This window comes from Glycine max, chromosome 20, assembly GCF_000004515.6.
Source record: "Glycine max cultivar Williams 82 chromosome 20, Glycine_max_v4.0, whole genome shotgun sequence".
Lineage (NCBI taxonomy): Eukaryota > Viridiplantae > Streptophyta > Magnoliopsida > Fabales > Fabaceae > Glycine > Glycine max.
This window is the reverse complement of record NC_038256.2, coordinates 46721171-46738166: the sequence shown is the minus strand read 5'-3', so window position 1 is coordinate 46738166 and position 16996 is coordinate 46721171. Positions and strand designations below refer to the sequence as shown.

Below are 16996 nucleotides of genomic sequence, written 5' to 3'. Positions count from 1 at the left end.
AAAAATCTTATTAAATATCACAAATCTTAGTTAGATATTATTAAATTTTTAAAAAGTATATCCTTACTTGATTACTTATTTTTATAATAAATTTGCTCTAGAAGAGGTATTTTTAAAAATAAATATTTTCATTTTCATTATAAATAAATCTTGTTTCCCGTTTTCAAATTTAAAGATATAATTAATTTTTAAAATAATATAAGGATTTTATAAAATTGACAACTTTTACAATGACATATAATTACTATGGAAGGTTATGTTTAGTTTAAGAAATTAGTCAACGTGATGTACTAAGATTTAAATATGAGGTGAGAAGTTACTTTTAGTATTCAATTATATCTTGAATATAAATTCTCTTTGAAAGATCATAACTATTGATAAAAAAAATATTATTACATTACATCTAATAAGTTCATTAAATTTTAAAATAAAAATATAGTTAAGTTTTTTATTAACTAACAAATTAAAAATCTTTTCATTAAAAATTAAACTCATAATTTAATTATACATGATTATTTATGAAGCAATCATAGATAAGTTGCTATTATTATTGGTAAATCATAACAACATTCCAATCCCAACTAAACAAATATTGTACAATAAGAAAGATCAAAATTTAAACTATTAAAATTCATTGTAAGATTTTGAAAAAAATATTAATTAAAATACATTGATACTATAAATAAATTTTACATTATTATTTAATTTATGAATTACCTATATTATATTTTTTTTATTAATAAAAAATTTGTGTGAATTAAATTTTGAGAACTCATCAAATCCATGATAAATTTCAAATCTTAAAAAGTACTTATACAAATCCTTATTAATTATCTACCAACAAAATTCCTATATATGGACGATAAGGAAAATCGAATCCATCTCCTCCTTTTGTTTCTAATTAACTCTGTAATTTAAGACAGTTTCTAATGAATACATAGTCCCTCCCCTCCGATATGAAAAGTAAATAAAAATCAATTAATTATTAATATTTTTTTACCGTTGGAGTTGCAGGCGCAGAAGGGATGACCCCTCTGTATGTGTGTAAGCTTTTTGGAATTCTTATCTAACCCAACTGTCTCCATTCCCATATCTCACTCGCTTCGCAATTCAATTCCTTCCACTACAACAGTAAGTAAAAAAGGGTTTGCTTTCGCTCCCTCGTGCTTCGGTTAGGGTTTCTTCCTCAGATGGATAACGCGCGATCGGCCAACGGCGAGGAGAATGCGGCGGGAATTCCGGACGATTTGCGGTGCAAAAGGTCCGATGGTAAGCAGTGGCGCTGCACGGCGATGTCGATGCCAGACAAGACCGTCTGCGAGAAGCACTACATCCAGGCCAAGAAGCGCGCCGCCAATTCCGCAATGAGGGCCAACCTCAAGAAAGCGAAGAGGAAGTCGCATTCACTGTCGTTGAACGAGTCCGATAATGTTTATTTGGAGAGCAAGAGCGATGATTTCGACCTTCCTCTCTCCTCCATTGGCCTCTCGCAGAAGAAGCTCTCCAAGAACGAGTTTCGCTACGAGCCTGAGCGCGACGCGCGAAGAGGCTCGTCTGCGAGACGCGCTTCGAACCTCAACGATGATGATGATGATGATGATGATGATGTTGTCGTGGATGTGGATGGGGATGGGGATGGGGATGCGGCGCTCTATGAGGAAGAGAATTGGGTCTCCTATGATTCCCCGCCGGATTCTTCACGCAAGAGGTCTCGGAGGAGCTTGGAAGCTAATGCTGTGAGTTGGTGTTTGAGTTTTGATTTAGTGGATCCAAGTGTAGTATAATGTGATGAATTTGGAAGGTTGTGTTGTGTGGCAGGAATATTCGGATGGAACATCCGGTTCGTCTGACGAGGACACCGGCGGGCAGACTTGTCACCAGTGCCGGAGGAATGACCGCGATCGAGTTACTTGGTGTCAACGGTGTGATAGGAGGGGATATTGTGATAGCTGTTTATCAACATGGTGAGTTTTTGGAATTTAGTGATGATAAGTGGTAGTTCTTTCAGTTGGGTTGAGACTGTTATGTTAGTTATGGTTTACTTGTTTTTAGGTACTCGGACATTTCATTGGATGAAATTCAGAGGATATGTCCTGCTTGCCGGGGTATATGTAATTGCAAGACTTGCTTGCGGAGTGATAATTCCATTAAGGTATTTTGATTGTTATGGACTTAGCCTGTTGGGATGAACTTCTACGTAAGTACTTGAAATGAATTGAGTTTCTACCATAAGCTAAAATTAACTTATGTGCTATAGCTTTCGGAGAAGTTAAATGAGAGAGTTTCTACAAAAATTTAAGTGCTTAGGTTAATTTTAGCATATGGGAGAAGCTCAATTCATCTTACTTTTCTATTTCCTTCTCCTATAAGTGTTTATGGAGAAGTTTATCCAAAGAGGGCCTTCAAATTTGATGAGGCATGCCTTTCAAGTTTAGCATGTGTAATTTCTTTTCTTCTTAGTGAATTTTCTGCTTTTTCTGGGACTAAGGTTCGGATACGCGAGATACCTGTTCTTGATAAGTTACAGTATCTCCACGTGCTGTTGTCGTCGGTGCTTCCGGTGGTAAAGCAGATCCACCATGAGCAGTGTTTTGAAGTTGAACTTGAAAAGAAGTTGCGTGGTAAGGTTTATTTGGGTTTGCTGGTAGTTTTGTGGTTGTGTATGTTGGTTTTCTTTTTGTGTGGTGAATAAGTAGTTGATGCTGTAAAAATGGTTTCTCTCTCTCAGGTGCTGAAATAGATCTTCCGAGGATAAAATTGAACACAGATGAGCAGATGTGCTGGTACATTTGTAACAAATTTTGTTGAATTGTTGGTTTTAGTGGGTGCTGAAGTATCATGCACCTGTTCCTTATTCTTAGACAGTATAAGGTTCATTATTTATTTTTATTTGTTTCTTGCAGCAATTTCTGTAGGATACCTATTACTGATTATCATCGACGCTGTCCAAGTTGCTCATATGATTTGTGCCTTAATTGCTGTCGAGATCTTCGAGAAGCAACTGCAGATCACAATAAAGAACCTCAAACAGAGCAAGCAAAAACTTCTGATCGAAATATATTAAGTAAATTTCCGCATTGGAGATCCAATGACAACGGAAGTATTCCATGTCCCCCTAAGGAGTATGGTGGCTGTGGTTATTCTTCATTAAATTTAAGCCGAATTTTCAAGATGAACTGGGTTGCAAAGTTGGTCAAAAATGTAGAGGAAATGGTTAGTGGCTGCAGAATTAGTAATGCTGATGATCCACCGGAAACTGGGCGGAATGATCTCAGACTTTGCCAATATTCTCATAGAGAAGCCAGTGATGATAATTATCTTTATTGTCCAGCATCTGATGATATCAAAACTGATGGGATTGGCAGTTTTAGAAAGCATTGGAAAACTGGTGAGCCCATTATTGTTAAGCAAGTATTTGATGGGTCATCCATTTCAAGCTGGGATCCAATGGTCATATGGAGAGGGATTCTAGAGACAACAGATGAGAAAGCAAAAGATGAAAACAGGATGGTTAAGGCCATAGATTGCTTAGATGGGTCTGAGGTACAAATATATCTTTACCTCTTCTCTTTTTGGTGATTGAATTTGTTTTGGTTTTATCTATTGCACTGTTTTTGGTTCATCATTTATGCTAAATTACTCTGCATTATGGCTGCATTTTGTTATTTTAATATTGACAGATTGATATTGAGCTTGCTCAGTTCATGAAAGGATACTTTGAAGGGCATATTCTTGAAAATGGTTGGCCGCAGTTATTGAAATTGAAAGATTGGCCTTCACCTAGCGCTTCTGAAGAATTTCTACTGTACCAAAGACCCGAGTTTATCAGCAAACTACCTTTACTTCAGTATATTCACTCCAAGTGGGGCCTTCTCAATGTTGCAGCTAAATTGCCTCATTACTCCTTGCAGAATGACGTAGGACCCAAGATATATATATCTTATGGGATTAGTGATGAACTTGGTAGAGGTGATTCAGTGACAAATCTCCACTTCAATATGCGTGACATGGTATATTACTTTACCCTCATTAACCTGTGAGATGATAAATGGTCTTGTTTTTGTCTTTTATAGTTTGAACAGATACAAGTTATTATTTACAGCCACTTTATGGTTATCTGGGTTCCTAGATAGACTGCAACTTCTTTAGGTTCAAATTTCAAGTGAATTAACTATATCAATTTGATGCTTCATTGTTAATTTATGTTTGGTTATGTATTTATCATGTTCTTCCCATATTAATATATGCAGGTTGATATTTGTACCTAATTAATTGTCAATAGTAAGTGCTTAATAACAATTTATTAAGTGCTATGCATATTCAAATGTCGGATGTTTACCCAAACTCTGCTACATACTGTGCATTTGTGTTTAATATTTTAAAGTTCTCTCCCTCTCTTCTCCCTGTTATCTTGTCTAGAGTGAAATAATGGAATTTTGATTTTATTTGAAGAAAAGGAAAAAAGGGGGCTAGGAGTAAAGTAACATATAATTAATTTACTGAGTTTCAACAGGTGTACCTTTTGGTTCATACAAATGAAGTAAAGCTGAAGAACTGGCAGATAACTGAAATTGAAATGATGCAAAAAGATAAAGCTAATAAGGAATCGGAGGCAAAAGAATCAGACAGGGATCCTCAAATATCTTCAGGGGGGAGTTCACCTGATTCCTTACTTGGTACAAAAAGTAGTGGACTGGAAATGGACTCAAACCAGAATAAGTCAATCATGGATCAAGGGTTTGAAATTTATTCTAGTGCTGAAGGTAATACGGCCAATTGTAAACTTCCGTTCACACAAAATGGAGATGTCTTTGAGAAAACACATCCTGGAGTTCTTTGGGATGTTTTTCGCCGGCAGGATGTTCCAATATTGACTAAATATTTGAAAATACATTGGAAGGAATTTGGGAAGTCAGATGATCTAGGAAATGAATTTGTAAGTCTTTAAGAAAACATTTAAAATTACACTGCTTCCTCCTTTTTATTGGTAAACTAACTAGGTTTGTTTTTTAATTATTGCTGATGGCTCTTTGGATTCAAGGTTGAATGGCCTCTTTATGATGGAGCTATTTTTCTTGACAAGCACCATAAAAGAAAGTTGAAGGAAGAATTTGGTAAGATCTTATGTTTTTCTTTCTTTGAATTGTTCAAGAGCTAGATAGATAAGTGGTATAAGTTAGTTTGACGCGGTGGAATTACATAGGGCCTTGCCTTGCCCTTGGCAGTTCATCACACCCTGTAAATTGACAAAATATTGTAGTGTTTCTTTAATGTTTTTTTTTAAAAATTTTTTTTATCAGTGTTTGTTTAATGATTGCAATGAGTGAGATGGAAGGGGGGAAATAATTCCCCCTTTTTTGGGAGTTTAAGAAATTTTGAAGGGAAGTGAATATGAGGAGGACAATTCCCTCTCATTCCCCTAGTGCTATGTTTGGAAGCTTTTGATTGATGCAGAGGGGAGGGATGTTAAAAATTATTGTTTGGATGTTTTAAGTAAAGGAAGTGAGTGGAGTTCTTGTCCTAGTTTTGGAGGTAAATGGAATAAGGAGGGGTTAATTGCTTTCTCTTCGTCAAACATTTTTTACAAAGGTCAAGTCAATTTGTTGGAAAGCCACTTTAATTGTTGTTACCCCTAGCTTACCTTAAGTGCCGCCTATTAGAGTTGGTTGCCAATGTCTTGGGGAGGGCTACCTATGAAGAGTCTGACTAGAAAGGCTAAGTGAAGTGTCGTAGTGTGCAGCCACTAAAACGACTTTTAGGGGGTTGAGGTCCTACGCCGACTAGAGATAAGGCATAAGCAGTACTTGTAAAGCTTGGGCCTTGGGCAATCCTTACCATACAAGACGATTTTGTGGGGTTGAGTTAGACCCTAAACCCGAAATCTAAGATGGTATTAGAGCCTATCCTAGATACATTGTTGGGGCACCAACATTGCCACGCTCCAGGCCCATAGCCCTAGGCATTAGGGGGTGTGTTGGACAGCTTCCTTAATTGCAGTCACTGCTAACCTGCTTTAATTGCAGCAGCATATGAGAGTTGGTTGCCAATGTCTCAGAAAAGGCTACCTATGAAGGGACTGACCAGAACGGCTGAGTGAAGCGTCGTAGTGTGCAATCAATGAGTCTGAAACATCAACTCTTAGGGGGTTGAGATCCCACATTAACTAGAGATAAGGCCTTAGTATTGCTTATAAAGTTTGGGCAATTCTCACCATACAATTCGGTTTTGTGAGGTTAAGTTAGGCCCTAAGCCCAAATTCTAAGAAAACAATTTTCAATTCCCTTAGTCTTCCTTACGTCCCATCCCAATATTGCCTAAAACAACTCTTTTTTTTATTTTTTTTTGGGGGGGGGGGGGGGTAGCTTTGCCTTGTATATAAAAATACATTTACTATTTTAACCCTATAAAACTTTTTTTGTTAGTTTCACATATTAAAATGTTACGCTCACAGCCTTTTTTCTTTTAAATTTGCTGGTATAAGAAAAGATAAGTGAGCATTTGTATGAGGGGCCTAATTGTAGGTATCTTGAGAGACTGAGACCAATTTTCTCATGTGTACTGTTTATTATTGGAATCTTAGCACTGATGTGCTAAATTGTGGGTAGCCTTAAGAATTTCTGAAACAATTAATTTTATTTATCTTCTTCCTTTTTAATGTTATTTGTATCCTTCCTAAATAGGAGTGGAGCCTTGGTCATTTGAACAGAATTTGGGGGAAGCTATATTTGTTCCAGCTGGTTGCCCTTTCCAAGCAAGGAATGTCCAGGTAAGTTCATTTACCTAATGAGTTCACCTCATATACTAATTGCTAAATTGATGGCCATCATAGTTTTATATCTGTTATCCACACAAAGGAATTTTGATCTGATAGTGTCTACCATTATTAATATAATCTCTTTTGTTTTTATGAATATTTAATGTACCGAGTTACTGAGGTCTTATTCTAGAGCTGATACTAACATAACTCAAGTGATTTGAATTATATGGTAAACAATTTTATTGCTTCATTGTTTGTTTTCTACTTGAGCTGATTTATAACAAAACATTATGCCATTGATTGATCCATGTAACCGAATGCACCTACTTTGTTATTTTTGCTACTTGAGTGAAACAAACATTCCTATCTATTAATATCTAACTATCTAAAGTTAAATTGCGCATTTCCTATTGAGCTTATTTGAAACCAAATGATAGAGTGATAGTTGGCTTTGGTCTGTTGTTAATCTATCAAGTATATTGAATTTGAGTCCTTTGCTAGCATTAATAACTGTTTTTTGTTTTGTGTGGATCCCTCCTTTCCAAAGTTAATGTTACCACCCCATCCATTAATTGGAAGAACTCTATAATCGCAGGTTAAGACTTAAGACCCTGTGCAGCTAGGATAATGCTGTGTAGTGGCAGTTCCAGGCTTTGGTTTGTCAGGAGCTGGGATAAATCTTAGAGCAATTACACTAACGCTCCCAACATTTTCCCAAATTCCGCTTACCAAAAAGAAAATTTCTTAGTTAAATTTCTTAATTTCTTGATATAGAAAATTAGAAATAACACCAACCTGCCTTACCAAAAAGAAGTGAGTTAAATGTGATATGTAGGTCAAAATAATGTAACTTAATCCAAATTTTCTGAATGATCTGATCTCACTTAACTAAAGGAATCAACATTTTGGAAGTTATTAGAAATGATTTTATAAGCTTCTTTAATTAAATTTATATTGCACTTCTTTTGAACTATAATCTTTAGCTTAGATTCATTACCATCCCAGATGTGATCATTATCATAAATTTGATGCAGTAAATTGGATTTTTTTTTTGTTTAATGAAAACAATTTGGCCAAATTTGTCATAATATGTGTGATCACTCTATATTTCAGTCCAATGTTCAGTTGGGCCTTGATTTCTTATCTCCGGAAAGCGTGGGTGATGCTGTAAGATTGGCAGAGGAAATTCGCTGTCTACCTAATGAACATGAAGCAAAGCTTCAAGTTTTGGAGGTCAGAAGAGAGGAGTTACATTTAAGTATTAAGTTTCTTTTTTGTTGCCACTTGCCTGTCCCTCCCTATTTTGTCCTTTTAAAATGCTTGTGTTTAAAAAAATATTTATGTTGGCACTTTGGTGTTGATGTATCATCTATGCTTCTTGGACATTTATGCAGGTTGGGAAGATATCTCTTTATGCAGCAAGTTCAGCCATCAAAGAAGTTCAAAAACTTGTACTTGACCCAAAGTATGCAAATTTTACACTTGTCCTGGCAATTGCTTTAGTTCTCTCTCTTCCAACGTCCTTGTCCTTAAAAATGGAAAATAAATTGTTTTGCTTGACTGATGGTTCTTATTCCTTGGCTTTAACTTTTGTTATACTTGGATTTTGGAATTGGCCAGTTGTCCTGTTAGGTCCCCTGCAAGGTCAACCATAGACAGAAATGTGATGCTTACTTATTGATTGATTTTTGTGATAAATAATTGTCCCAATGTCAACATCTTCTTACTGCTACCTAAAATAGTGAAACGGCTTAACTGTTGTTTTGTCAGAGTTGGCGCAGAGATTGGATATGGAGACCCTAATTTGACTGCAATGGTTTCTGAGAATTACGAGAAGATGGTTAAGCGGAGGCAGATTACTTGTGCTTGAACGTCCACATTCAGTTTGGTCATTGAATCCAGAAGGGGGGGGGGGGGGGGGGGGTGGATTGTGTACAATAGTTGTATTTGAGTAATATTTTATGGGTTGGTATTCAGGGTAGTTTTGATCAAATACCCAGGTAATCATTTAAATGTGTATAATAGTTACGTTAGAGAATCATATAATAACAAAACTTCAAATCTGTATTTTATTTCAAAATGTGGAAAAGAAACAATGTAATATATACAAAGTTAAAAACTTGTTTCCGCTGCCCTTTTAGTTAAATTAAGAAATGCATTGGGTTTAGAAATGGCAACAAGCGCCGCACATATCACGCAACAACTTGAAATTGGTTCTCGGTTAAGTGGACATTCCCTAGCCATGCAACACAAAAACATAGCTTCGGAAACAAAGGAGTTACAAGGTCGACCTAAGAGAAGCTTTTTTCTGGGTCTTGGCTTGTGACCTTATTTTCCACTGAAGCTTCGTTTTGAACCACTAAGTCGTGAGGCTAAATGAATTAGCAATCCGATAGAAATCTGACTTCAGTCCTGGCCACTCTGCTTCAGGTGCTTGAGCATTCAAAGTAAAAAGCCTACCACCACGAGCGCAGCAGACGGAAACATTGTGCCGCCTAAACGAGGGACTCTCAACTCTGAACTCCAGTTCGTAGTATTTGACATTTCTAACGAAATCCTCTCAAACTTGATTTTATCAAGTTGCCCTGATCCTGTTATGCTTCGAACCACTGCTTCACCCACCTCATCTGGCCCCCCAAATGCTTCAATCCTAGTAAAAAGGTTAGGTGTACAAGTTGTCAATCTTTCTTTTCTTAATAATTAGAGTAGTCTGGAGCAACAGATGAAACAATGAGTTCTCTCCAGTGGAACCGGGGGGACCAAATGCAACAACCGGTTCATTGATGTTAGAACGCCGCCGTTGATTCAGCGGAGGGGGATCCAATGATCGTTCCATCTCTCTTTTCTTAGCAGCGTCTGATCTCCCACGTAATTTGCTGGGTATGTGATATATAAAGAGTTCTTTTTTCCCCTTTACTTGTATACACTGGTTCTTAATAATATAATGAATTTTTAAGGCGAATTACAGAATCCTTCCTTTGTGTCAACGCAACGGCTGTAGCCTCCAATGGGATAAAGCACGTCCAGCTTCAGATTACGCCCACTTTGTGGTGGCAAACCAAGAAGAAAACTAGTGATGCCTCTGAAAGGATCATCGCCGGAACATTGTGGTATTCGAATTGGTTTCCATACCCCAAACCTGGGTTGCACTGCCATACCCATGTGCTGTTCTAAATAACAGGGCACTTGTCGTGCTATATCATATGGATGCAATTTAATTTACGCCATATACTCTCTACTTTGTCACTACATTGTGGCTCCTCATGGGAATGGGATAGCTCTTAATCTTATCTGCTTCATGTGGTTCTCATTCCTTCGGGTAATCAAGAGCCACGGCATAAATTAGTTTCCCACTTTGTTTTAATTCTTGCCTTCATTTGTGAAGATTTTGACTATACATGAAATGTGAGATAAATTAATTTTGACAGTATGAAATATCTTACTTGGTCGTATGGTAAAAAACTTAATTCTCTCACGTGATAATCTGGTTAAGCATAAATCAAATTGTGCTTTAACTTTAACAAGGAATTCCCAATAATTTATGCTTTCATTTAAGATTTGGCCTATACTGTAGTCGCGGATGTATTACCAAGAGGGTGGGCAATGAAAAAAAATTAATCTCGAAAATATAATTCTTTTTATCTATATATTTATTTGTAGCTATCTATTTTAATTATATGGTTAAGATTCAACAACTGTTACTCCCTCTCCCCCTCTCTATAAAACATATTGTCGGTTCGTTAGTTCAAATAGTACATATTTGATTTCCTTCATAGCTTTGTTAAACTTAATTCTTATAAAATAATTTAATTATTTTATTAAAATTAAATGATTTCTTTTATTTACTTTCCAACGAGTTATCACAAGAATATCATGTTTTGAAGAATATTTGTTTCATGACAACTTGATAATTCTTAACTTCAATTTTCTAAACTAAAAGAATAAGTGCATGTTTGATTCTGTGTAATCTGATGTCATACGAATCTCGAGACAAATCCAATGATCCATTATAAACTAAACGCATAAGAAAGAGTCTGATTAATGCTTTTGCTAACGTTCGTTTGTGTTTGCAAACGGTTACACAAACATACTAATGAGTTGTTAATGTAAACTATTCTTAGGTCTACTTTGTATTTAGCTAGTCATTTTGAGAATTACATAATTTTGATGAACATTCTATAAAATTTAAGAGCAAAGGAACATCTTTGTTAGGTTAAAAAAACATTTGCATAAATTTTTTTATTTAAAAAAAATTAACATTCTCATCATTAATAAAAGATATAAGAAAACTTTATTATTAAGTTTTAACGTAGAGTATCTAAAAAAGTTATATCACAAAAAGGTATTTTAGAAGAAAAAAAACGTTTATATATTCAGAAAAATTCTATTAAAATCAAATATAACAATTTTTTATTCCCATAAAACTGTGCAAAGAGTATTTGATGTGTTTGCTTGGAAAAACAAGTAAAAAAAGACTCAATAGTAAAGTTTGAAGAGATTAAGCATAAAGAATACTTATAGCCTGTTGTGGTTAGTGCAATCTTGGCGGTTTTGTCAAAGACGGAACATAGTCTAAAGTTGCAAGCGAACTAGTAGAAGTCCTTCTTATTATTATTATTATTATTATTATTATTATTATTATTATTATTTTATCTCTTTTCAAACGTTCTCATTTTTTTATATTTTTTAAACAAACCTTTAAATGAGATAAAATAGTGTTTCATAAAATCCTAACATTATTGTCTGTTTGATAAGACTACAAAAAGGATTTGAGAAAATCTCTTAAACAGAATTTAACTTTCTTTTTGTGTTTTCTTGTGTTTTTCAATTTGATATTAGAGTTCAGCTTCTAGAGTTGAGCATTAACAATGTTAAAGGACAAAAATCTGAGATGACAAAATCTAGAATTCATTCCTAGCTATTGGAGCCTTTTTGTCAGGGTCGCCAACTTTCATTGGAGAAGACTATTCATACTGGAGATATCATATGGAGATGTACATAAAGTCTACACAATACAATATTTGGAAGATCATCACCCATGGAGATGCCATAGCTAGTCACCAAACTTAAAGAGTAGTATACTCAAGACAACTTCAACACCCTTCAGCTCATGCTAGGTAAAGGTATATTATCACTTGTGCTTTATCTTGATCTGAATATAACAAGTTTTGTAGTTGTAAGACCACAAAGGAGATGTGGGGTGCCATTCATCAAATTACTTATGAAGGGACTGGAGATTTTGACCAGTTGATAAAAGCTGCCACCTTGATGAGAACTATGACATATTTACCAAGAAGGAGGACAAAACCATTGATAAGATGTTTAGTGTAGATTCAAAACCATCTCAAATGGTGTCAAAGGCTCAAAATAATCTAAAGATCCTAGACAGTCTTTTCAAAGTGTGTTGACCAAGTAGCACAGTCATCCAAGAAGGTCATAATATGAAAACCTTGATGTTGGACAAGTTGTTGTGAGCTCATAAGATTCATGAGGTGCATTTCAAAAGAGGGAAAAGCTCAAAATGAAGGATCTCCTAGCCCTAAAGATAGGAGAATATCCAGTCTAAAGAAACATGAGAACTCCGAAAGAAAAGCCCACTCCAATTAAAAGTTCTTAGAGCTAACATATATGGTAGTGTTTGAAAGATAGAATAATTATAAATATATATTTACTTTCTCTTTCATCTCTCTCATCATATTTTTCTTCTCATATTTTTTTATCTTTCTCATCACATAATTTATCAGATTTATCATTTTTTATCTCTATTTTTTCTTCTTTTTTTCTTCCTATTTCTCTCTTTTTCCACCCACTCCATCAAAGATGGGGTAGATATATGTTTACTATTTTCCTATCACATATTCGTATTCACAATATATTTTGTGGAGAGATACATAGAGAGAAGTAAATCGAGTATTGTGATAAAAGAGAGATTAAAAACAGAATAAAAAAAAATGATCTATAAAAAAAGTGTTTCAGAAATTGACATTATCCTTAATTTTAACATTTGAAAACAAATTTATGAGATCCTCTAATTAAGGAAATGGGTCTACACTGTTACACTGGCTGGTGACGGTAAACTCGACCACACAGTCGACGATTCAATGCGTCTTCATCTTTAGAAAGACACGTTCGGTTTGTCGCACGATTTCTATTCTATTATGTGGCCGAAAGGGAGGGATTAGTTAAAGAAAAACAAGCACATAACGGCCAAACTCAGCTGAAAATTCCACCCTCTGAAAAAGTTGACTTTCTTATTCCTTCTCGGGTGATCTTTTCAAATGCTGCTCGTTGCTGAAAATGATTCAAACCCTGCGTTCTTACTAGACCAGTTTCTCCAAACCACGTCCGGTGCACCAGTTTCCCCTTGTTGAGCACCACCATAGAAATTTCCATGTGCATCCCCACCACCACCACCACCTCCTCCTCCTCCTCCTATGCCCAAAAAGTCAAGAGTCATAACATCCCCACTACCTCCTTTACTTCCAGCAACGTTAATAGCACTACTATTCGAACCTCCATTTGTTGGTCCTCCACTACTGCTTCTATTGTTTTGCTCCATGATCTTCGACAAAGCCTTGCTTTGGTCCAAAATAGCGTTGAACATGTCCACACCGTTCATCCCAACGCTCCCTCCACCCATCCCATTTGCACCGAAACTATTATACTGAGCAGAAATGTTAACATCTTGTTGTTGCTGGCCACTGTGCATGTATTGGTTCATGAAGGGTTGTCCATTTGGTTGTTGATGATGCTGTTGCAGCACACCAAACGATGGTGGTGCCATGTTTGTTACAAAGGTTTTTTCTGTCACTGTTGCTCCCATTTGTGCAGCTTTTTGCAACAACGCAGTGGCTGACATGTGTGGCGACCCTGCTGCAAGGTGGAGCCCGTTTTCCTCGAACATGTTTGAGCTTAGTTGAAGAGAGGGAGAGGAGGTTGATGAGAGGCTTCTCGTGAACACTGTTGTTCCTGCAGCCATGTTGTTGAAGGATTTTTGTGCAGGCATTGGCATGAGCTCGTGTGGGAGTGATAGTGGGTGCTTGTGATCAGCATGGTTGAACTCCGAGGTGCCACCCATTTGTGGGTTGGGAACAATGTTGGTGTTGATTGGTAATGATGATGAAACGAGGTTTGGGATTTGTTGGCATTGCAAGTTTGGACCTATCTTTGGCAATTGTCCTTCGTTGGCTTTGTTGTTCTCCTCCGCTAGTGCGTCACAGAATGCTCTGTGCGTAATGAAGCTGTCTCTTCTGCAAAAGATAGATGAATGTGAAGCACTCAGTAAGTAATAATGATGCATGCATTAAGTAAAAAAAGAGATATGAGTTTCGCGAGCTGCATATAAATAATGCCAAGTAGATATATATAAATATATATAGTTGTTCATGAGGATCATGCATGTTTATTATTATTATCAAATAAAAAGTGGTGAAATCTTTGACTGAGTCAAATAAATTTAATATATATCTATGTATTTATAGTGACTTATGCTTGTAGACCAAAATGACTTCCGTTGTATATATGCAAAAATATTTTATATAGATGCCACTTGCTTAATTGTGTTGATTATTAATCAAGGGCTGCGTATACCCTTGCTTATTTTCGTATATGATAAAGAAAGGTTTATCAAAACTAGAGAAAAATTTTCAAAACAGATAAACTAACTTAAAGGTATACGAAAATAAATTCAAAGATGGAAAGTAAGTAATTCCATTTTTTTAAGTCAACAAGGGTGTGTGTGGTCAAGGAAAGATCCCATGTAACATTTTATTTATAAAAGGACAAGTGCTGCATGCAACTTATGCACTGAAACCATGGATGAATATTGATGAGTCAAATTTCATATATATATATATATATATATATGACGTAGAAATTTGATACATGTGTGTATGCATCAACCTGGAAAAGATGGTACCACAGTCACATTTGTATTCCCTTGTACCACATATTTTTGAGTGGGCTTTCCAGTCAGACTGAACAGCGTATTTCTTTGAGCACTTATCACATTTCCACTTCTTCTCGCCGTGCTTTCTGCAGAAGTGCTTTTTGATACCAGTGAGATCACCGAGTGCTCTTGCTGGGTTGTGGTGGACGCACGAAGGTTCTGGACACACGTAAACCCTCTTTCGAATTTCTGTGCTGGTTCTCTGCTTGAGCTTCCATGGCAAGTTGTGGCCTCGCCGGTGCAACTGAAGGTTTTGGTCTCTTTGAAATCCTTTGTTGCAGATTTCACATATGAACCTGTTCGTAGCCATTAGTGTGGTCGGTGATAAAGCAATAACTTCAGCACTTGGATCTGCACACAACGTGAGTACCAAAACAAGTAATTAAACTATGCATAGCATCTCTCAGTAGTTCTGGTGCTCCCTCACCATTAATTATTAATATGCAATTATATATATAAGCACCCAAACTAAGATAATACTTATTATTATTTCAAGTTGTTTCAATGGATATTTAATTATGGAAACGAAGAAAGTGACAAAAACTTGTAAAGTGAAGATGGATAAGTGTAATAGTAATGGAGAATGAAGAAACAAGAAGAAGAAAAAAAATGAGTGATATCTGATTCTTTGTTCACACTTCAGCCACCAAGATAAGAAGAACGAAAAGAGAAAGATAGAATATTTAAATTTTAATTAAAGCCAAACTCCAAGACCTCTATCTTTGTCTCTTCCACTAACCCTTTCATATTTCTTTTTTTTTACAGACACATGGAAACAAACACAAAAGAATACTCAACAGACACCACATAAAGAGCAAGAGGGTATTTCATATATATAAACAAAAAACAAAGGTAACAGGAGGAAAACTAGCAGTCAAGCAAAGTCAACAGTGAATAGCAATGATTGTAAAGCCCTTCAAGGCAATAATTGAGCTTATTCTTCGCCTACTAGTTACTCCCCAATAATTCATCATTTTTGCTATCAGATTCTGGCTTAAAACATACCCAGATCCTTGTCTCCGTTTGAAAGAAGATGACTTCTAACAGATCAAGGCTCTATCCTCTTAATTTTATGGAGCCTATATGTAAATATCTTAATTAAATGTGCTCTAATTAATTAAGCATGTCATCATCCAGAAATTTATTGTAGACCATTTCTGGGATATCATTTTCTTAATTTTATTATATAAAACCCCATTTTTAGTAAATATACAAGCAAGCTATGCACGATTATTTCATTTTAAAAATCAACGAGAAGGGTGAAGAAAATTAAATATCCTACTTTTTTCCATGAATTGAAAGGCTTTATATATATACACCAGAATTTTTGCTATATTATATTCTAGGAATTAGAAGAAGAAGAAGAAAACAAAGAATAATATTCATCACTATATATGTAAATGGGGCTGAAAAAGAGTAAACTTTTCAGAAATGGTTGTTAGAAAAGTTACCTGGATTTCCTGGTAGGTTCCTTTTCTTCTTAACAGGTGCAGGTGATTGTGAGTCTGTGTTGGAACCATTGCTATTATTTGTTGTTGTTGTAGTTGAAGTATGAGAATGTGGACTATGGAACTGACCAAGTATCTCAGGTTGCTGCTTAACTACTGCATCTTCTCTGGTATTCTCTGTAGAGAAGCTCCCACTATCACAACTTGTGATGTTTGACATTGAAGGTAGCCAAAGAAAAGGGAAGAATCTATTGAAAATATTCCCTTTATTCAATTTTACAAAAGTGTTTTGTTTGTTTGTTTCACTCAGCTTGTTGCAGCTGCTCTCTAGCTAGCTGCAGCAAGATGGATTTTGTTCAGAAAAAGAACTAAGGGAGGAAAACAAAAAGAGAGGTAATTGAGACAGAAAAGATGGGATTTGTGCAACTAGAGGAAGACAAAAGCCAGGAAACTCTCCTCCTTTTATGGTGTGGAGACGAGGGTGTTTGCTGGCACAAGAATACAAGAACCTTGCTTTGGATTTGCATTGTAATTAAAAAAAAAAATACTATTATACTTCTTTTAGGCACTGTTGTTTGCAGCTATAGATATGCCCCTTGCAATGCTTGATATTTAATAAAAAGCCCTTCACTTATTTTTCCGGGTATAAAATTAGCTACTTACAGCATATATACTCATTATGTTTCATTAATTAATTAATTAATTAAAAAGATCAATGCCATTTTATGCATATAACAGAAAATAATTTTAATGTCGTTTTTGTTAGATTATTTTATATTTGTTTTTAAATCAATCAGGAGAAATAAACATTTTAATGTACTTCAAAATTTTCTTTAAATATAT

At 35.5% G+C, this 16996-nt stretch overlaps 2 protein-coding genes across 2 annotated transcripts; one reads left to right on the top strand and one right to left on the bottom strand.

The window, feature by feature from the left end:
• Positions 1-958: 958 nt before the first annotated feature.
• On the top strand, positions 959-8876 carry LOC100792166 (lysine-specific demethylase JMJ25). Its single transcript, XM_006606462.4, has 13 exons — positions 959-1736; positions 1819-1964; positions 2053-2152; positions 2489-2621; positions 2729-2783; positions 2904-3543; positions 3681-4010; positions 4514-4936; positions 5042-5114; positions 6681-6766; positions 7871-7990; positions 8152-8222; positions 8528-8876. Exons 1-13 carry the CDS (start codon positions 1191-1193, stop codon positions 8625-8627), a joined length of 2823 nt encoding a protein of 940 aa, XP_006606525.1. The 5' UTR covers positions 959-1190; the 3' UTR covers positions 8628-8876.
• A 3823-nt stretch (positions 8877-12699) lies between these two features.
• LOC100785295 (zinc finger protein GAI-ASSOCIATED FACTOR 1) lies at positions 12700-16676 on the bottom strand. The gene is made up of 3 exons (XM_003556463.5): positions 16157-16676; positions 14660-15056; positions 12700-14007 (listed from the first exon to the last, which is right to left on the bottom strand). Exons 1-3 carry the CDS (start codon positions 16371-16373, stop codon positions 13032-13034), a joined length of 1590 nt encoding a protein of 529 aa, XP_003556511.1. The 5' UTR covers positions 16374-16676; the 3' UTR covers positions 12700-13031.
• Between the last annotated feature and the right edge of the window lie 320 nt (positions 16677-16996).

What these genes read in the sequence shown, in the direction of transcription:
- LOC100785295 (XM_003556463.5), bottom strand. Translation starts at nt 16,373, where the DNA reads ATGTCAAACATCACAAGTTGTGATAGTGGGAGCTTCTCTACAGAGAAT. An exon ending in GAACCTACCAGGAAATCCAG is followed by an intron (nt 15,057 to 16,156) that starts GTAACTTTTCTA and finishes CGTTGTGTGCAG; the next exon opens with ATCCAAGTGCTGAAGTTATT. An exon ending in TGTGGTACCATCTTTTCCAG is followed by an intron (nt 14,008 to 14,659) that starts GTTGATGCATAC and finishes TATCTTTTGCAG; the next exon opens with AAGAGACAGCTTCATTACGC.
- LOC100792166 (XM_006606462.4), top strand. Translation starts at nt 1,191, where the DNA reads ATGGATAACGCGCGATCGGCCAACGGCGAGGAGAATGCGGCGGGAATT. An exon ending in GGAGTGATAATTCCATTAAG is followed by an intron (nt 2,153 to 2,488) that starts GTATTTTGATTG and finishes TCTGGGACTAAG; the next exon opens with GTTCGGATACGCGAGATACC. An exon ending in ACAGATGAGCAGATGTGCTG is followed by an intron (nt 2,784 to 2,903) that starts GTACATTTGTAA and finishes TGTTTCTTGCAG; the next exon opens with CAATTTCTGTAGGATACCTA.